This window comes from Amborella trichopoda, chromosome 4 (assembly GCF_054954075.1).
Source record: "Amborella trichopoda isolate Santa Cruz 75 chromosome 4, AtrichopodaSantaCruz75HAP2 v2.0, whole genome shotgun sequence".
Classification (NCBI taxonomy): Eukaryota; Viridiplantae; Streptophyta; class Magnoliopsida; order Amborellales; family Amborellaceae; genus Amborella; species Amborella trichopoda.
Window position 1 is genome coordinate 51,066,240 of NC_142339.1, and position 20,533 is coordinate 51,086,772.

General features: G+C 37.2%; 1 protein-coding gene and 1 non-coding gene across 23 annotated transcripts in view; both read left to right on the forward strand.

Annotated features, from left to right (window-relative positions):
- SWEETIE (HEAT repeat-containing protein) overlaps positions 1 to 20,533 on the forward strand; it is an 82,611-nt gene that overhangs the window by 33,815 nt on the left and 28,263 nt on the right. For 7 of the 22 annotated variants that reach the window (XR_016054714.1, XM_088865543.1, XM_088865544.1 and 4 more), the window contains 13 exons: positions 2,030 to 2,170; positions 2,259 to 2,362; positions 9,588 to 9,720; positions 9,802 to 9,908; positions 11,096 to 11,212; positions 12,919 to 13,086; positions 13,290 to 13,376; positions 13,629 to 13,722; positions 18,285 to 18,353; positions 18,448 to 18,570; positions 18,689 to 18,757; positions 18,885 to 18,989; positions 19,296 to 19,384. Coding sequence is in view for 18 of the 22 variants with exons in the window: in XM_088865543.1 (XP_088721669.1) it covers positions 2,030 to 2,170; positions 2,259 to 2,362; positions 9,588 to 9,720; positions 9,802 to 9,908; positions 11,096 to 11,212; positions 12,919 to 13,086; positions 13,290 to 13,376; positions 13,629 to 13,722; positions 18,285 to 18,353; positions 18,448 to 18,570; positions 18,689 to 18,757; positions 18,885 to 18,989; positions 19,296 to 19,384 (1,406 nt within the window). In the remaining 4 variants the exon portion in view is untranslated. Of the gene's footprint in view, positions 1 to 2,029; positions 2,171 to 2,258; positions 2,363 to 9,587; positions 9,721 to 9,801; positions 9,909 to 11,095; positions 11,213 to 12,918; positions 13,087 to 13,289; positions 13,377 to 13,628; positions 13,723 to 18,284; positions 18,354 to 18,447; positions 18,571 to 18,688; positions 18,758 to 18,884; positions 18,990 to 19,295; positions 19,385 to 20,533 lie in introns of those variants that run through there. The other 15 variants (XR_016054715.1, XM_088865545.1, XM_088865546.1 and 12 more) reach the window with 6 other exon arrangements.
- LOC148782567 (U6atac minor spliceosomal RNA) lies at positions 11,987 to 12,119 on the forward strand. Its single transcript, XR_016055150.1, has one exon. It is a non-coding gene; the product is annotated as a U6atac minor spliceosomal RNA (small nuclear RNA).

Genomic DNA, 20,533 nt, shown 5'->3' on the forward strand with positions numbered 1-20,533 from the left:
ATGCGGAGAATGGAGTTTTTTTTGTGTTAAAATGTTGAATCCTTTCTTTGAGGAGAATTTCTTATGTTGTATGGGATCAAGCTTTGCCGTGGTACTCTATTCTTATTGATCTCATGACTGAAAGGCAATTAAAGTCAGATTAAATTCTTACCTGTGGGTCTGTTAGAAATGTATTTTGAAGAGGTTATGGATCCATGGATTACACCAGGAAAGAAGGATGGACTGCAGAGTGTGATAAAGAAATGTCATTGCTCAGCTTTAGTGTCACACATCGTTGTTTTCTCTATATCTTTATGTTCAGAACAATTTGTTGCTCACATATTCTTTTCAATTTGGGCTGGAACCATTTAAAAAAGGAATATCTTCTTTTGAAAGTTAACCAATTATATCTAGTTGTTCCAGGAGGAATAGACTGTACACGTGCATGAAAGGGGGAAGGATAGAAAGTAAGGGGAGAACAGGATAGAGGGAAAAAAGTGAGTGTAGTTATCAAGATTTGGGTGGTCCCAGGCCTTCAAAGAACTCTGATCTGAGGTTCCTAGCCCAAGCTGTGGTATTACCTAGCCCATTTGCTTCCCTGGGCACATATCAGAAATTCATAGAAATGTTGCGGGTCTCCTTCATGATATTATCTAACCCCTCAAGGGAATGGTTCGTCCCCAAATGCCCAACCTGATGACATTTAAAGAACCTCCTTCTACTAGAGGAGGCCTTGTAAATTATAACCTGTAAAATATCGTGAGTCCATTGAAGCCTATCCGGCCAGCATAGTTGTCGAGAGTGGGGCCTAAATGGTCCCTGACACAAAAGGAATTTCAGTGTCATGCTGATGGGACTGATGTTCTTGAGGGCCATTAATGGAAGCTTTGGGTAGTTTTATGCTTTTCAACAACTAAGTGGCCCCTGGTTGTAAGTGTTTCTTATTGACATAGATTGTTAGACTTCCATTCCTTTGGCTTGTATTTTGAAGGTAGATGAAAAGATCTTCATGTCAAAAGTGCTGGAGCCCTTGCCTCTAATAGTACTATTTTAAAGTGCTGGAGCCCTTGCCTCTAATAGTACTATTTCAACTATTGATAGGAGCTTTGACTTGGTTCCGTTTTTTGAAAAGAGAAACTGGTTCTTTCAGGAAAAAACTAATCAGGTTTATAGTCTGTGTTGTTGGGTGGCATTGCCACAAGTGGGAAACATTTATCTCCCATAAAAATTATGTGATATGGTATGGTACATCACAGGGGCATTCACCATCCATTCTGAATGACAGATGGTGGGGATCACCATACCTTTGTGAATGTCCATCATTGGGAACTATGTTTAAACTTCACCATGGATCATTGGGAAAATACAATGCCCCTGTGGTATACCATATACCATACACTAATTATGGTGTACGTTCCCTTGGTCTCTTTAAATAGCTGGATCAGCACCAGATGTTTTGATTTACCTGTTTTGGAAACAGCTGAGTTTGGAGCGCCTATCCCTTATTCTAGAAAACAGGCTCAGGGCAGAGCACGACCTGCTCCATTGTGGAGACTGCAAACACATATGGAAAATAGGCTTATGGGGAACTGCAATTTACATGGCTTGGAAATCTCTATTGGCCCTTCTTGTCAAAAGTTTCAGAAAGTCTTGAATGTTTTTTGATGGGTGCCATGAAGCCATTCCATATATTATATTTTATCGTAGTGTTGTGTTTATATTAGTTTAGAGATTATGACTTTGTGATAGTGGCATTTAGAGATCAGCCTTGGGTTTCACATATCTCTTCTTTTGTTTTCATTTTCTTTCTTGTTTTTTTTTGGGTGAGTTTCACATATCTCTGTCCCTGTGGAATTGTGTGTTGAACATTTTTTCCTTCATTGCTGATTAGTTCCATTCCCATTTATTTTGTATGCGAAGACATAAAAATGGTCATCATAGTTTCATCCAGTTACCAAATGAGATATGCAAATGTGTGGTGTGGCCTATTGCCTCGTCTCTTTTGAAATTATACAGGACTAGAAAATTATGTGTAGCCTTTTACATACAGGTCCGTGCTGAAGCTGCATTGACATTTCGTGCATTGGCTGAGGTTGATCCTACTTGTGTTGGTGGTTTGATTTCGTATGGTGTAACAACCTTGCGTGCTTTGAGGGAGAGTGCTGCCATTGAAAAGGTGTTTTTTGTAGATGTAGGGATCTCCCACTGGGAAGCATTTTGCGCAATATTGGTTACCTAAATTTTATCTTGCATTCTTAGCCGGCTAATTCGTGTTTCAGGGTGATCAATTGAAAATTGAGCTGGATTCTCTGCATGGGCAAGCATCAGTTTTAGCTGCTTTAATATCCATCTTACGAAAGCTCTCGCTTGGTTGTCCTGCAAGGTGAAATTCCTTGTCATGTCTACTTTTCTATAATTTTGTCACTATATTATAACTGTTTCTTGGTACTGTAATTAACTCATTGATTTTTCTTTGGTGCTGTCTAGCACTTTATATTCTTAGCAGTTTTTCTGTTCTATTTCTAATAAATTAAAACAATTAGTAATGAACCATTTCAAGTATCCAAGGTGACCATTCAATGCTGAAATTGAACTTTCTAGGAATGGGAAACATGCAAGAATTACAATCTATTCCCTGAGGATTGCTTCCAGAACCAGTCGACGAAACAATAGTTTGTTTACCTAGAGTCTTATTCTGATACATATTCTGATGAAGGATCATAAATGTGGAATAAAAATTTGTACATAAAAAACTAAAATGCTTGTTTTTTTCTCCATAAACTAGTAAAGTCATATGATCAGTATAATCATATAGAGAAACTATAGTCACACTTTTTGTTACTGCTAAATCCTGTCTTAAAAAATTCAGCCTGGCCACCTAGGTGGCCCAGGCAGGCCACCAAAGTACACCGGCCTAGGTGGGTGCCCTATGTTGCGTTGTGCTGGGTTCCCACATGGGCACCTGAGGCCTGCCTGCCCGTAGTTGTCCACCTGCATCTAGGTGCCCATGAAGGTGTAAAGCCTAGTCGACGTATTGTACAAAGGTGTCTAGGAGAGAGTGATTGCATTAAGGGCTTGTTTCGATCCTAGGGTACAAAACCATGTTGTGGATCATAACATGGTTATGCAAACCCTGGTTATGCCAAAACCTGGTTATTGATAAATGACTATTTGGATAGCTTGTAGATAATACCCAGATTATGCAAATCCCTCGTTTGGGTTATCTATTTGCGTAACTTGGGTTTACACTATTTAAGGACACATTTGGTAGGTATGAAACACTTTCGTGCAAAATATTTCCATGTGAAAATTACGTTACACATATTTGGAATGCAACAATACATATAAAAAAATTTCCCGTTACAAAAAATTATACCAAAATTTTAGATAGAGAAACTATACCAAATTTTAAAGAGATAAACTAACTAAAAATTTTATAGAGAGAGAAACTATCTCAATATTTTTAGAGAAAAAAGTATCTAAATCTTTAAATTTGATATAGTTTCTCTCCAAATATTTTGAGTTAGTTTCTCTCACTAAAAATTTGAAATATCAGAGAGTTGAAAATTTGTCTCTCTAAAAATTTTGAGATAGTTTCTATCTCAAAAAATCTCAGATAGTTTCTCTTTCTAAAATTTGATATAGTTTCTCTCACTAAACTTTAAGGTACTTTCCTGCTCTAAAACTTAAAATTTGAGAAAGTTTCTCTAAAATTTTGAGGTAGTTTCTCTCTCTAATTTTTTTAGGTAATTTCTCTCTCTAAAACTTGATATAGTTTCACTGTCTAAAGTTTTAAGATACTAAAATTTGAGAAAGTTTCTCTAAAATTTTGAGGTAGTTTCTCTCTTTAATTTTTTTAGGTAATTTCTCTCTCTAAAACTTGATATAGTTTCACTCTCTAAAGTTTTAAGATACTTTATCTCTAAAACTTGAAATTTGATATATAATTTCTCTCTAATATTTGAGATAGTTCTCTCTTTAAAAAGTTTCAGGTTGTTTCTCTCTCTAAAACTTAAAATTTGAGATAACTTCTCTCTCTAAAAATTTTAAGATAGTTACTCTCTAAAAAAATTTTAAGCAGTTTCTCTTTTTAAAATTGATATAGTGTCTCTCTAAAATTTTATGATACTTTGTCTCTCTAAAGTGTAAAATTTGAGATAATTTCTCTTTAAAAATGTCGAGATAGTTTCTCTCTCTAAAATTTTAAGATACTTTCGCTCTCTAGAATTTGGAAACTTAAAATAGTTTATCTCTTCTTGAGATAATTTCTATCCCTGAAATTTTTTAGATAGTCTCTCTAAAATTTGTTGTAGTTTATATCTCTAAAATTTTAAAATACTTTCTTTCTAAAACTTGAAATTTTGAGATAGTTTCTCTTATTAAAAATTTTCAGGTATTTCTCTCTCTAAAAAAATTTAGGTATTTTCTTTATCTAAAATTTGATATAGTTTCAATTTCTACAATTTTAGAATACCGTCTTTCTAAAACTTGAAATTTTTAGATAGTTTCTCTCTCTAAAAATTTCAAGTAATTTCTCTGTCTAAAATTTGATATAGTTTCTCTCTCTAAAATTTTAAGAGTTATTTTCTCTCTAAAACTTGAAATTTGAGATAGTCTCTCTGTCTCTAAAAATTTCGTGTAGTTCCTCCTTGTAAAATTTGATATAATTTCTTTCTCTTCAATTTTGAGATACTTTCTCAATCTAACACTTAAAATTTGAAATACTTTCTCCCTCTAACAATTTTGAGATAGTTTCTCTCTCTAAAATTTTTGAGATAGTTTCTGTCTCTAAAATTTGATTTGTTGTTCTCTCTAAATTTTTAAGATATTTTCTCACTCCAAAAATTCAAATTGGATATTGTTTTTCTTTCTAAAATTCTTGAAATAGTTTCTCTCTAAAAAATTCAGGTAGTTTCTCTCTCTAGAATTTGATACATATTATCTCTCTAAAATTTTGAGATACTTTATTCATCTAAAATTTATAATTGGATATAATTTCTCTCTCTAAAGTATTTGAGAAGGGTTCTCTCTCTAAATTTTTGAGTAGTTTCTCTGTAAAATGTGATATAGTTTCTCTTTAAAATTTTAAGATACTTTTTCTATCTAAAACTTGAAATTTGATATACTTTCTCTCTCTAAAAAATTTGAGATAGTTTCTCTCTCTAAATTTTTTAGTGGTTTCTCTCTCCAAAATTTGATGTAGCCTCTTTAAATTTTAAGATACTTTCTCTCTCTAAAACTTAAAAATTTGAGGTGGTTTCTCTCTCAAATTTGTGTGGATGTTTTGGTATAATTAGTGTATTTAACAAAGTGGGCAACTTTGGTGTATGAAAATAGTATTGTCACAAGTTGTATTCCTTCTTTCATGCTTACACAAAACATTGGTTTGGATAACTCAATGTTTTTCTTGGTTTTGTATACCCATGTTTTGGCCCTCTTTCTCGGTTACAGAAAACATGATTATGTATCCAAAAAGGTGCCAAACATGTTTTTATGCAAGATACCCTCGGTATACAAAACACGGTTTTGGATACCCTAGGATCCAAACGACCCTAAATGTTAGAAATTAACACCTGGAGAGAGAGAGAGAGAGAGAGAGAGAGAGAGAGAGAGAGAGAGAGAGAGAGAGAGAGAGAGAGAGATGGGGCTATTATTACGGTAGAAGCATGAGATGACCGTGGTCAGAAAATGCATTAAATGAGGAGAAATATATGGAGTACTATTATTGAATAAGTTAACTGTTTTATTGCTTGTGAGAAGTTACAAAAAGAATTAGGCAGCCCATTTGATGGGTGCACTATACACTTCCCATAAAATGCTTTCTAACTTAAACTATACAAAACAAGGGCAAGGGACCCTGTACATATGAATTAAACAAAGATGAAGCTTTGTGCAGAAAGACCAAATACAAAAAGGGTGACCTGTGCTTTGAGAGGTGCTAAGGAGTCCCACTGTTAGGAGTAAGGTCTACTGATAGTGCTCCTACTCTGGTGATGTTTTCTGCTTCATGGTTTTTCCTTGTGCCATGTATGTTGATAGGATATGTGCACATGCTTGCAAAGATTGAGATGGGGTATTATCATAGTTAAGGGAACCTTGTGGGTAGGGTGACGATCCTGCCCTGGATCCTCGATCCTAAGGTTCCTGGATAGGATCTTGTAGGGTCCCCGGTTTTTAGATTTTGGGATCTTACTCCCCAAAAAGGGGACCACGTTCCATCCATCAGTGTAATCCAGTTCCATTTCGAAATAGATCCCCACTCCCATCAACCATAGTCCAAGGTTTTGTTAAATTAAAATCTTGGGTTCTATGTTTGTAGGATCTCTTTTAATTAACAGATGATACCAGGTTAGAGATTGTCATTGTCCCAATTTCCCCTTATTTAGGAATCATAAGTTCCATGATGGTAAAATCCAGTCCCTTTTTCGCATATCACGAAGTTTCATTATTTTAGATTCTTAATTTGAACTAGGCCTACTTTAGAGTGACCCATTGTTTTATTAAGTCCTATTGTGTAAGCCATCCCTCTTAGTTGTGAGAATATAAATTTCATTTCAAATCTTACATTTATGATGTCCTATTGTTTTAAATCACAATGAGGAATCCTCTTAGTTGTGAGATGAGAATATATGCATTCATTTCAAGCTTTAAAAAGCTTTTTTTGTGTCAGAAAGAGAGAGAGAGAGAGAGAGTAGTTCATCTTGTCCTCTTACCCCTTAGGAGAGCCCTCCTTTGAGAAACAATGGAAGCAGAGAAAACTACATTCGAAGAAGATGACCCTTTAGTGGTAGGATTCTGGGTTTGCTTGGGACTTCTAGGGAATGGTACATGCTAAACTTGTGTCATGGCCTGAAGATGTAGTGGGAGAGACATGCCTTGGTAATGGACTACTGCGACGAGCCTCATCATCAGCATCAAGGTGGTCACCTAATGCTTCTAATGCCTCAACATCATCATCATCAGGATGAAAATACCATCCTTTGTACTTCTCTACATAGTCTGATCGCAATCTACTTAACAACTTGTCATTGTAGTAAACATGAACTAGTAACTTGGAGCGTTGAGCATTTAACCTGTTCCGCTTAACACTGTGAATATAACTATACCTACTCCAGCAGCTCTTAGCACATGACAAGTTGACACTTTGAGACAACACCTTAACCGCTAGTGAATATAATTCAGGATCCCCAACATCATATGGATCTCACCATGAAACAATTGACATTGTTCCTCTGTTGGAAATGGATGTTGGAAGTAAGAAGACTCCTTTATTACTTACAGAATCACTAATGTGTTGTTGTATTATGCTTCTCTCATTCTCCTCTTGGTACAATCTCTCAAGCGCAGCAAGATAAGACGCTAATACTTCTTTATCGTGGTGCGGCTTTAGACTCTTCTCCCGGCCAGGTTTTGCCAAAGTTAATGATTCCCGAGAGTGATACTTAAGACTTAAAAAATATGCCAAACATAGTTAAGAATCTCGATATAAGAACAAGAGGAACCCTGATATATGACATACGTAAACCTCGATTTCTTAACCAAGGGAACTCGTACCAGCGCTACTTAACCTCATTTTTATGTATAGTGGAGCTTAGATTCCTGCTAGTCAAAACATTGAACCCATTGACATGGGATCTCGCTCTCATAAACCTAAGGATCTTGTTCCTTGTCTTGATCATTGTACAAACGCTAATCCTAACCTTAGGGAGCTTCCACTATAGGGCAGTTCGGCTAATCCCGAACCGATCCCGCTCCCGTCTCTAGCAACTATGGGTATTATTAAGGAATAATGAAATCATGGTGATTGTATTATTACAGAAGTATGGGAGGATGGTGAGTACAAAGGTGTCAATCTCCCATATTAAATGTGAGAAGATAAATAGTACTTTTTTGGCAGAAGCCTAATACCCGTGTATCAAAGAAAATCATGTTGTTTCTTAAGAAGCTCTCCCTTCTTCTTGCCATTTTCTTCTTGGATTTCCTAGGAAACTAGATGCCCGCCTAGGCAGCCAAATCTGAAAATTTTGACATTGGTTCGATCATTTGAAGCCATGAGTGGGACCCACAGGAAAATAACATGATCAAAATTATCCATTGCCATTCTTCAGTTGATTGGATGGTGATGACCACAGGTTTTCTATATTGATATGGGTCGTGTATACTTTCCTTTTTAATATAATGCACATAATTTTTTTTCATGAATGTTTCAGTTTCCTGGTTTTATTAAAATTTCATGTAAAACCCTTAATGAAATCCAACTACATAAATGTTTCTGAACTCTGCAAATATAAAAATGTTTAGAGGGTTTCTGGAAACCTTCGTTGTATTAATAAAATCAGGTTGCATATATTTAGAAAAAGCAGCATGCATTAATTGCAACCCAAATAATTTTCTAGCTATGAACAGTTGAAGAGTTCTATTTTCTGCCAGAAAATTTAAAATTTCCATGGAGGACAGAAATTCCTAAAGTAGTATAAGTTCCACAGCATTGCGAAAGAACAGGCTTACATATGGTGCTCCGTTTTTTACAAGGTGAGGTTTTGTTTCCATTGCTGCAACCTATGGACTGTCAAAAGAACTTCAGTTTTTATTTTAGACGAATTTTAAAAGGCAATCCTAGGACTGTATGGCCCACCTAGGGTTTGTATTATTCTCCATGAATGGAAAAAGATGCATGGATGTGTTCCTGGCGGCGGAGCAAATTTCAGACCTTAAACTCTTTCTGGAGGACAGATCAAGATAGCTGACCTATGTTTTCATCACAAAATTACACTTAACTCATGATGCATGCACATATGCTCCCATTTGTACACTTATACATTGAGACAGAAAGCTACATATGTGTGGCTCCACATGTGTGTGCCTTGCATGTTTGTGTGCATTATCATATTCATTCCATTGTTTGGGTCCCTGTCTTAATTGTGAGTACTAGTTCTTAGATCTGATTTGGTTGAGATTGTTAAATCCATTGGGTAAAGTTCTAACTGGGAAAATTGATTGTGGCATTTCCTTGTGTGTGCATGCGTGAGCTATGTATCTTGATATCCATGTGAGGATATTATGATTGACTTGTTGATTGTGCAGTCTGCATATACAATTATGTATTGTTTGTGTGTTCTGCATATACCTGTGAGCATGCATATGCACACTAATATACACAAGCATTTTTCAATCCTCTATACTAAATGCATGTCCTAACATCCAGCTATGCTTTCTTAACAATTACTGGCTTGTGTTTCTCTTAGACGTCTGTTGCAGTTCATGTACAATTGTACAACTTTTGTTTCCTCATTAATCATCCTGCACATTTCTATCGTATCACATAAACATCACATTAAGTGGTATGTTTAATAATTGTTCATTTAACTGTCCATGCATGATATTGAAGATTTAAATTTCATATGAGACCCATGTTCCATGAATTGGTCAGGTTAAGCTTACATGCATAATGTGCTTAATTTATCACCTGGACTTGGGAATGGGTTTGGGGCATCAGTGGTTGGGAGCGGATGCCTCGACGTAACTTCCCGCCTTCCATTCCCGCCGTTAACATTTCAAGTAGAAAAAGAAAAATATTACCTGGACTTAACTATGATTGACTTCTGCAGGTTACCCAAATCAGTATTTGAAGCTGCCAGGAAAATGCTGACAGAATCTAGTCGAAACCCTGTTGCTGCTATTGCAGAGAAAGAGGCTGGGTGGCTTCTGTTAGCTTCTGTAATAACCTCCATTACGAAGGAGGTATTAGTTATTTGCTTGTTATTTATATGCTATACATTTTGCTTTTATGATCTTACTTGAAGCCTTATTTAATCCATCCAGGAGCTGAAAGATCAAGTGTTTGATATCCTCTCCCTGTGGACTGTACCTTTTGGTGGAAATCGAGCTTCCCAACTGAAGCAATCTGAAGACCTAACATCTAAAGTACGGTAAGTCAACATTGATATGTCAATACATAATCTTCACTTCATTATAGTAGTGACATAATTTGGTTCTGCTGCAATTTCTTCACCTATTAAGTCGACACTTCTTTATTGTTTGAAATAAAATGTCATTATTTTAAATTTACGAGTAATTTGAAATGAAATATTTAAAGAGAGAATTTCTGCAGTGGGGGGGGGGGGGATCAGAAAAGTGCCGCTCATACTAGTTCTGACATACAAATGGATGGTAATAGTGTTAAAAAATAAGGGCGCATTGCTGCCTAGGCGTTCAAGGCCCGATCCTATAATGAATAACCCTAGGCGGGTGCTTAATGTGCAACTGCCTTTAGGCCAACGGGCCACCTAGGCAGGTGCCTTGGTCCGTATGAAAGTGGAAGAAGAAGAAGACAGAGAAGAAAGGAATGCAGCAGTGTTTTGCAGCTGTAAGATAGAGCCTTATGGTGGGTTCATCATCATCAAAAATGCAGCAGCCTCTATCTTACAGTGCCCCATAAAATGGTTTGTTAAGAGCCAAAGCCCTGCTTTGGGATCTTTATAACCATGTCACACTCAGGACTTTCTTTATTTTCTTTGTGTATGTGTGTTTGTGTGTGAGCATGAGAAGGCGTACTTGCCCACGTGTTGCGTGTGTGTTTGTGTGTGTGCGTGTGTATGAGTGTGTCTGTGTGTGTGAGAGAGAGAGAGGCTTATGGTGGGTTGTTTAATTTTGAAATTGTTGACACAGCTCTAAAACATAGGCTTATGTAGCATTTACCATGTGAAGGGTTTGATGTGGCGCTAATAGCATGAAGGATTTGAGGTGGAACCACTCCCCTTCCCCTGCTCTTTTTGTACCCCTCAAACCCCCTACTCTTCTTCAACCACACAAATCCCCCTATTTTTCTCATAGAGCTCCCCCTCCTCTTTGCCATCTAGGAAACTAGGCGCCCACCAGCCTACCAGGCAGCCTAATTTGCTCTTTTGAACATTGGATGGTGCTTTTTTATCTGTTGGATTCTCTGACATCAAACACTTGTTCTTGTTGTTTCTTATTCCTATTCTCAGCGATCCAGTTCTCCATATCATTACATTGTTCATTGTGCCTACTACTTAGTTATGCAATTTCCGTATATTCTTTCTGTGTGCTGTCTATGCAGTGTTTACTCTCACTTTTGTTTACTATCCATTTGTAGCGTTTGGTCGGCTGCAGTTGAGGCGCTCACTGCATTCATTCGAAGTTTTGTTTCTCCAACTGTAGGATTCATTGACAGCAGAATCTTACTTCAGCCTGTTCTCATGTACCTTAATGGGTATGATTATGTGAAGCTCTTCTCAAATTTCAATTGTATGCTTATGTGAATCTCCCATGAGACACATCTTACTGGTATTTTGCTGCAAAGGATTTTATGGTCTTGCTTCATTGAGAGTTGTGTTGGGATGTTTTTGGCTAATCTCAACCGGTTCTGGACATTCTCGATATGGGATTTATCGGTGTGATATGCAGTGTACTTGGGCTATATTTTTGTTTCTTTTACCTTCACTAATTGCCTTCTCATTGTAAGTTTGCTGTAGAAGTTTCAGAAATGTTTACCTCATGTTTGTGGTAATCTATATTTGCTCTTAGTTCTATAGTTGAAAACTTGTAATTTCCCCTTTTTGAGAAGTTGTACATTGTCCAGGTTAAGTTTTTCTTAAATGTTTTGGCGCAATGGCATTTTTGAGAACTAAAGTACGAGGGATGGATAATGAAAATGCATTCACTTTCCATTAAAAAAGCCACAAATACAAACTAAACCAAAATTGTTTATTTGATAAAACAAACCCATAATACAGAAATAAGCTCGCATGGCTCATTTCCAAATTGGTTAGAGGTATCTGTAGTTTTCTCTGAGAATACTCAATTGGTTTTAAGTCATCTGATAATGCATATGATTCTCTGAAGTTGCAGAATATCAAGATGGGCATTGGGCCATGTTTATTCCCCAGTGCAAAAGTCCTATATCCTATACCGCCCATGATGTGCAAGTATAGGCATATATGACTTATTTTCAGGAAAGCATAGGGAGCTAGGGTAATATGTAGATGTGTGTATTAAAAGGACAGATGTTTTTGGCATATTCCTGATAGGGATGGGAACAGCCTTTGGTCTTTCCTGTTACTGAATGCACCATAGTTGAAGCTACCCTCCTCTATAGAGGGGATCTGACCCAATTTTAACATAACCAGGAGAGAAGAGAAGAGGGGAAAAAAAGAAAGATAGATATGCTAGATTGGGAGGACAAGCATCACGTGGTTCACTCAGTTTAGCCTATTAAGTGTAAGCGTGTCCAAGACACTGAGAAGTGGCCTGTGAAGTGGATTTCAGTGCTTAGTTCAGAAACGTGCTCTTAAAAGGACAACCATAAAATTGTCTACCAAAAGTCTTGGAAGTCGACGATTAATCTAGGCAGGAGATATGGTCTTTCTCTCTTAAGCTTGTATTAGGTGACGATCTCGAGAGTTAATATATGGAGAGCAAAGGTTTTAAACCTGAGTGAAGTGAATAGGAAGTCCAATAAAATGGAAATGTGATTGGCAACCAAAGTGATTGAGAAGCTGTATATCTGCCAGTGCAATAATATCCATCGGATTCTTGAAAATACGGTGGAAGTGTTCCTGTCTCTCTGTGAAGTAGGTTCTCGTTGTTCTTTCTGAGGCTGGTGTTCAGTAGTGTTTAGACCTTTTTTTTTTTTTTGTGGGGACCTAAGAGTAGTCTTGTCTGCCTTACACTGCTTACACTATATTTGCTATAGATTGTACTTTTTTCTTCTCAGATGATATAATAGCTGAATGTTACCAAGTTTCAAAGCCATTAGGAAAATATATATGTGCTTTTGCAAATGTGGGTCTTTATGAGCATATTTGTGCTTGTTTTATAGGTGGAGTACCACGTTTTATGATTTTTGTGAATCCATGATTTCCTGACTCTTGGTTTATGTTTATGAGTAATGCAACATTTGTTTGTGGTGGATGCCAGGGCACTGTCCTATATATCATTGATACCATCCAATTATCTGCAACCTCTCAAGCTTGTAATGGATCTATTCATCATCAGAACTTTAGTGGCTTACAAGTCTCTTGTCGATCCGATGGCATATAAATGTGATCATCCTCAGCTTATTCAAATATGTACCAGTCCATACAGGTCAATCAGTTTCCTAATTTTTACTTGCTTACCATTGGTCTGTATGAGAACTAAATAACACTTGTTTATACATCTTGATGATAGCATCAATATATTTGTGTTCTGAATTTATTTAAGTTGGCTTTTCTCATGTTTCCAATTTTTTATTATTTTTAGTACTATTGACCCTTTTCCTTTTTATTTGTTTGCTTGGATCTCAAAAGGGAACCGTCGAAGTATGAAGAAAGTTCAAGTTTGAGAATGTTGTTAGATAAGAGAGATGCATGCCTTGGCCCTTGGGTTCCTGGAAGGTGACTTTTTCTGTCTAAGCTTTACACTGTCTTTTGGTTACAGATTAATGCTGTTGTATGCATGTTGATTCGTCATGGTTATGGGTCATATTATGTAACCTGGGGGATTTCTTATTTTCATTTGGTCAATAACAAGAGAGTTTCTCTTGTCGATATATTTGTCATTTACGAACTATGCCCAGTCAGTTTGCCCACTTTGAAACTTTACTTTGGATATTTCCATTATTCACTATCACTGATGGTCAATTTCAGGGATTGGTTTGAGGATGAACTGCGTGCTTTTGAAGGGGGTGCCGATGAATTGATGCCTTGTGTATGGGAAAATGAACTTCCAAGCTTTCCTCAGGTGATATTTTCTTCCTTCTGATAACTTCTCTTTGGAACTTGCAATGATGAAGTCAATTAGCACAAGTTCCTAGGATGTAAGGGGGAGATGTGATGGGAGTGGGAAAAAACTGATATTCGATTGGACATTGCTTTATTATTCATTGGGGAGGTTTGGTCTTGAATTTGTGTCACGTACCCTGTACAAGGTCCCAGTATTTAATTGACAGATAGTTGGTCCATTCCCATGGCTTAGAAGTTTCACCTGTTTAAACATTGTCATTTTTCATGATGCTATGGATGCATCCCCTGTTCTTTGTTATGCTGGATTATGTGGTCCCTTATCTATGAATATTCTTGTGTATATATCTGTCATTGTATAAGTCCACATGTTCTTTCTGGTAAGGAATGTTCATTCTTTCTCTCTCTCTCCTTTTACAAAGTTTTATTATGTATGAAATGTCATATCTTGGCAGACCTTATAAATCCTTTCCGAGTCCTTTAGCATAGGACTCAGGATTTGCTGCAGTCTTCGGAAATGGCTTAAGAATGGAATCCTGTCTATTCTTTGGAAGAATCTCAGACTGTTATGCAATCAAGGGTGCATTTCAAATTTCAATACCCCTTGCCGATTATGCTGTTTGGGAAGCCATGTTACTTTGTGTTCTTCTGTTTGAAAGTTGTACTTGTATTGAACACGTAATGACACCCATAGGCAATTTTTTTTAGATTGTTCTGCTTGACACAAACATTTTGTTTCTTGTTTTGAGTGGACATATTTGAATGTTGAAAATCTATACGTGTACATATCCTGATTGCAACTGAGCTGTAATTGTTCTATTTCTCTTGTACAACTATTAAATATTTTCACTGGATACTTCTTTATTCAAAAATGTTAGTAAATTGTATTGGACTTTGTTGCTTCTTTTTTTTAATCAGTACTTGACTGCTTATATATGTAACAAACATTTGTGAATTTCTGCCCTTTCATGGCTTAACAGTTTTTCAATAAGTTCTATCAGTGGTTTTTTGTGGATTTTATGATGTGTATATCTAAGTAGTACAAATTTATAAATATTTTTAGTAGTTTTTTTTTATATTTACGGTATGATTTCTCAGAAGTATGGAGTTTGTCTTAAAGGACAACCCTTGCTCCTGCTCCTGGTCCTACTCCCACATCTGGTAATCAAGTTCAAGATATTCCAGTGAGACGGAGAAGTGGGCCTACTTACAGGGTTGAGATGTATAGGCGCAAGTTGGAAGATGATACAAATTGATGCAACTTGGCCAATACTATTATTTGGGCTAGTGGGAGAGCTGATATCCATGGCAATTTAAAATTTTCTTTGAGGAGATATTTAAACCAAAGAGGATTGCTGATTTTTTGGGCCAAAGATGGTGCCCACAAACCATCTCTAGTGATCACTAAGTATAGCTTGTAACAGCAATTTTTTGGAATCGTTTTTGTGTAGGATATACTTCTATTGACATGTCATTCAATAAAATAAAATTTCTGATCCAAAAAAGAATTGGAAGATATTCATAGTGCTGATTTTCTGCTTGTACTTTCGTGATGTTTTTTTCTCCTTCTCAAAACCTTAGAGGGCCAGACCGTTCTCAGGGATTGCACTCTTGCTCCCAAGAATGATGTTAAACAATATGCTGCCTCCATGGTCACCCACAGTTTGTTGTTCACATGCCCTGGCCGCTTGTGGTTTCTAAGGCCAGAATATGGCTTGTGAGAATAAGATTTTGAGCAAAATGGGTCCTCCAGGAGACCAGCATTGTATGATTATATGCCATGTGATACTTTTTTTTGATAGGTCACACAGCTGAAATGGTTATACTCAATTGCATGGAAATGTAACATCTCCAATATCAAAATTAGGAGATAATTAAAACATGGAAAAGTTTAGGGTTGAGAAAAGGAGTTCTCAATCAAGAGGGAGCCCCCTGAACTTTCTCCCAAGTGTGTGTGTCTACCTTGTAATATGCTTATTTGCCATCTACATTAGTATGGGTGGGTTGAGAAGTATTTTATCTTTTAGTAGGCCCCATTGTATGACATTTAGTGCATTTAGTGAATCCCCTTTCAATGTCCATGAGTGTTTTAAGGATTGGAAGAAACTTTTGAGGCCTATTAGGAGTGCTCTTGCTTTGGCATCTATATCATCATCATCATCATTAGAGTCTTTTCCCAACTATTTGGGGCCGGATACACGAATCCTGGTTCGCCATTCTGCCCTATTAAGGGTCATACCCTCAATGTGGCCATAGGTCCCCATATCTTTTCTCACTACTTTCAACTATATCCCTTTGGGTCTACTCCTTGTCTTTTCCGAGCTTTCCTCTTGAACCGACTCACACCTCTTAACAGGTGTTGTACTGGGTCTGTGTTGCACATGGCCAGCCCACTTAAGTCTACTTTCTCTTGTCTTTCGCCTTAGAGCCGCACCTAAGTTCTCCCAAATGTATTCCTTTTGAGTTGTATCCCTTCTTGTTTTGCCACTCATCCATCTTAACATCCTTATCTCAGCTACATTTATTATGGGTATGTTGTTTCTTGACCGCTCAACATTCTGCCCCATAAAGCAAAGCTAGTCTCACAGCTGTCCTATAGAACTTTCCCTTTAGCTTTTTTTGTATGCGGCAATCAAATAAAATTCTGTTTGCACATCTCCACTTTGCCCACCCAGCTCTAATTTTATGTGCGATATCTTCCTCAATCTCTCAATTTTCTTAGATTATCGATCCATGATGTCGAAAGTGAGCTCTCTTTTGTATTTCGTGACCGTCAATCTTAACTACTTCCTCGTCTCTACTCCTATTTTACTAAACTGACTAATATGTCTTAGTCCGACTAATTTTAAAACCTTTAGATTCTAGAGCATTCCTCAAAAGTTCTAACTTTGTGTTGATGCCGCTTCAGGTCTCATCAATCAAAACTTTGTCGTCTGCGAATAGCATACACCACAATGCTTCATCTTGTAAGTGCCTAGTTATCTCATTTATAATTAAGACAAATAGGTTTGGGCTCAACGTTGACCCCTGATGTAAATCAATTGTTACTGAAAACTCACTCGTCACTCCACTAGTTGTTCGCACACTAGTTAGTGTTTCCTCGTACATATCTTTCACCAAGTCGATATTATAGTTACCCAAATCTCTCAGCAAAGGTCGTGATTCTTCGAAATCCTGATTCGGCGATTCAGAATCCCGATTCAATAATTCCGTCCAGGATTCTTCACAGATGCCATTTCCATGAAGTCCGGAATCTCAATTCTTAATTTTAAGAATCTCAACTTCAACACTTATAGAATCTTATTTCCAATATTTAGTGATTCACGATTCCACAATTGGTGAATTCTGATTCCACACTTGATGAAACAGGTTTCCTCATTTTTTGGAATTCTACCCCTTCCCTCCACCCCCCCCCCCCCCACGCGTTTTTTTTCTTTTTTTTTACTGGTTTGCTTTTTTTTCAGAAGTGATGTTTAAAATTTTTCAAGGCATCAAACTACTCACGCTAGACACCCAATCTCAAGCTATGAGGTGTAGTCATCTTTTTTGGCATGAAATGACCAATAGAAATTGCAGTGTTGGTTCGCGTTCTCTAGTTAAGTATTTAATTATGCCTTGTATTGGTCTAATGGAGAGATTACAACTCCAAGATGTTAAAAATATTGTAACACAGATATTGTAAACGTGCATGTATAGCATGTCGTTTAATGAATGGCATTGAGATGTGTATTGTTTTCCTCTTCGTTCGCTCTCGATTCCTAAAAATTCATATTCTCAATTCCATAAATGAAAGAATCTTGATGCCATATTGGTCGATTTCAATTAGGTCGGAACCTCGATTCCAAAGAGCTCGGAGTCTCGATTCCATCTATGTAGGGATCTTGATTCTATTTTGGTCGAATCTCGATTCTTGAAAATCAGAATTTTGTCTCCCTCAATTCCTCTTGTACAGACATTGATTTAGAAAACAGGAACCAGTCAGTGATGATTTTGCGCTTTTGATTCTTAAATCGATTTGGTTTCCGAATCATTTCGGTAACTATGATCGAAATAATATTTGGAAATTCATTTATTTTCCAACACCCCCCAAAACAAATCTCGCGTAAGTTTTCTCTTGATCATTAAAGACCATGTGGAGGTCTTTTTCCTTCACCCTAAACTTCTTGATCAATGGCCTAAGTAGGAAAATAGCCTCAATTGTTGACCTCCCTAGCATAAAACTGAATTAGTTTTCTGATACACTCTTTTCATATCTTAGTCGTTACTCAATCATTCTCCCCCCGCAGCTTCATAGTTGCGTGCCTCATAAGTTTGATCCTTCGATGGTTCGCACAATTTTGTATGTCTCGTTTGTTCTTGGAAATAGGTCTTCGGCATCTATATATTTCATTTAATAGTTTTTGTAGCTCGCACCTAAGTTTTATTGTAGTTGGTGGAGATGATAGGGAATCTTTCATCAGTATTATCTTCTCAAATCTCTCTCTCTCTCTCGCCCCCCCCCCCCCCCCCCCCCTGAATTTTCCATGTCTCAATTCTAATACTTAACTTAATGTTTTCATGAAGCCCGAGGCCTTGAGCAAGATGTTGGTTAACCATATGCTCGTTTGCTTTGGTACCGTCTTTGCCACTCAGGTAGAGACTGGTCACTTGACTTTTCCTTTCCTTACACTAAATAACTTTGAGCTTTGGGATATACTGAGGACTTCAAATATTCTTCATTTTTCAGGATGCAGATAGCAAACTAAGGCTTCTTAGCACAATTGAGCAGCCGTTGAGAACTGGAAAGAGGCAATCTTGGCATGTAGCTCTCACCACCAATGTTTGTGTTGGCCTTCTTGCGGGTTTAAAGGTGTTTGTGATCTTCAGCTGTATATAGATATATATGTGTGTGTGTGTGTACCTCGGGTTCTTTTTTGGTGATATTTCGTGATTCCTTATGCTCATGCTTGTTTCTTGTCCCTTGTTAGGCTTCACTTGCATTGCGTACCCAGGCATTGGGTATGGAGATACTATCTGCAGTCCAATCTATCTTGCAGGTACTTGAGCATAATGAAACCAGTACTACTGTCTTCCTCCTTGTGGAATTTTCTCATAGGTTAGGGATTTTACTGCTATATTGCCTGCTTAACTTCTTACTACCTAACAGATTTTTGACTACTTTAGGGTGTTCTTTTAGAAGGAGATGTAACTGTGGCACAGCGAAGAGCGGCATCAGAGGGCCTTGGTTTGCTAGCTCGCTTTGGGAATGATGCCTTCACTGCACGAATGGTTTGTTCTCTATAATAAATCGTATTTTGCATTGAATTGTTCCTGTCTCCAAAAGTCCATATTGCCGGGCCTTCACTTCTGCATGCTTAGAGGGAAAAGGACCTTCTATTCATGGTTTTGTACTATTTTTTTCTGCATCTCCTACTGTCTGCTTCTCTGTATATTAGCTCATCATTTGATCTCTGCATTTTTTGCATCATAATTCATTTTAATTGCTGTCGCCATATAGAATGTACACTCAATTTCTTTTATGTAGTTCATATCTCTTTCGTTCCTATTGTGCACCTATTACTTCTTTGCATCCAGACTCGATCCCTGCTGGCAGATCTTCCTGGTAACTCGGATTTGAATTATATTGGATCAATAGCACTTGCACTTGGATGCATACATCGCAGGTAATCTTCAGGAGCCTTTAATTCTTATTCTTTTGAATCAATTTCTGTAGCCTAGTGGTATCGGTTTGTGTACCATTAGCATTTGAAATTGCAGAAAAGATGGAAAGATAGCAATGTCTATTAAGAATTGAATTGCCAATTTTCCTTTTCCATATTAGATTCAATTCCTTTGGGAAATAATTCACGAAATTCTAGTTTAGTTGATAGTACGCCTCGAGTGTATGTTATGGCTGCTTATAGGACCAACTATTAGGGGTGGCAATGGACCTAGGCCTGACCCAGGACTCGATGGCTGGACCTGACCTGGGTCCAGGTATGGGTCCAAAAATTGGACTTGGTGGGTCGGGTTCGGGTCCGGGTCCGGGTCCGGGTGCGGGTCCAAATATTGGAACCGACCCCAATGGTATTATTATTTAAATAATATTTGATATGTAATATTTTAAATAAATATAACTATATATTTTTAGCTATAATATTTAAATAATACATGTATATATTTAACATAATATTTAAATATACATATATTTTTTATTTTTGGGTTGGTTCGGAGTCTGGCTAGACCTGAACCTCACCCGACCTGTTACCCCCCTGCAAACTGTTACAAACTTATATTCCTGGATCTAGTATATTTTGTCTGTTCTGAAATGTTTACTTTTTATTCCATTATTAATGTATGATGTGTTAATCATGTGTAGTTTACGAGGTGCAAAGACAACTTACCCAGCATGAGATGTGTTATTATCTAGAATGTTAGATTTGGTTCGCCTTGGTACCAGCTAACAATTTGATATTTTTAAACTCTGATTTGGATGTGAAGGAAAAATTCTCATTATGCAAACCATGGTCCTCTTTAACGCATAATTTCATCACTGACTTCAAGTACGTGTATGACTAAAATACATCAATACGCGTACTGTTGGGGTTATGTGGCCATTTAAAGGCCTTATGAGGGCATGTAAAACTATGACTATAGTAATGTTATAGCTCCAATGGGAGCGTGGTCCGGATGGACTGTGTGGCATGGTCCAGGGTGGATTGTGAGGCATCGCTGATGCCATGACTCCATAAGTTTTGATAGGCTATGGTTCAGGTTGATGTCTAAAAACCCCGTAGCCTTAGGTATTTATGCACAATCGATAAGGTTTTGAT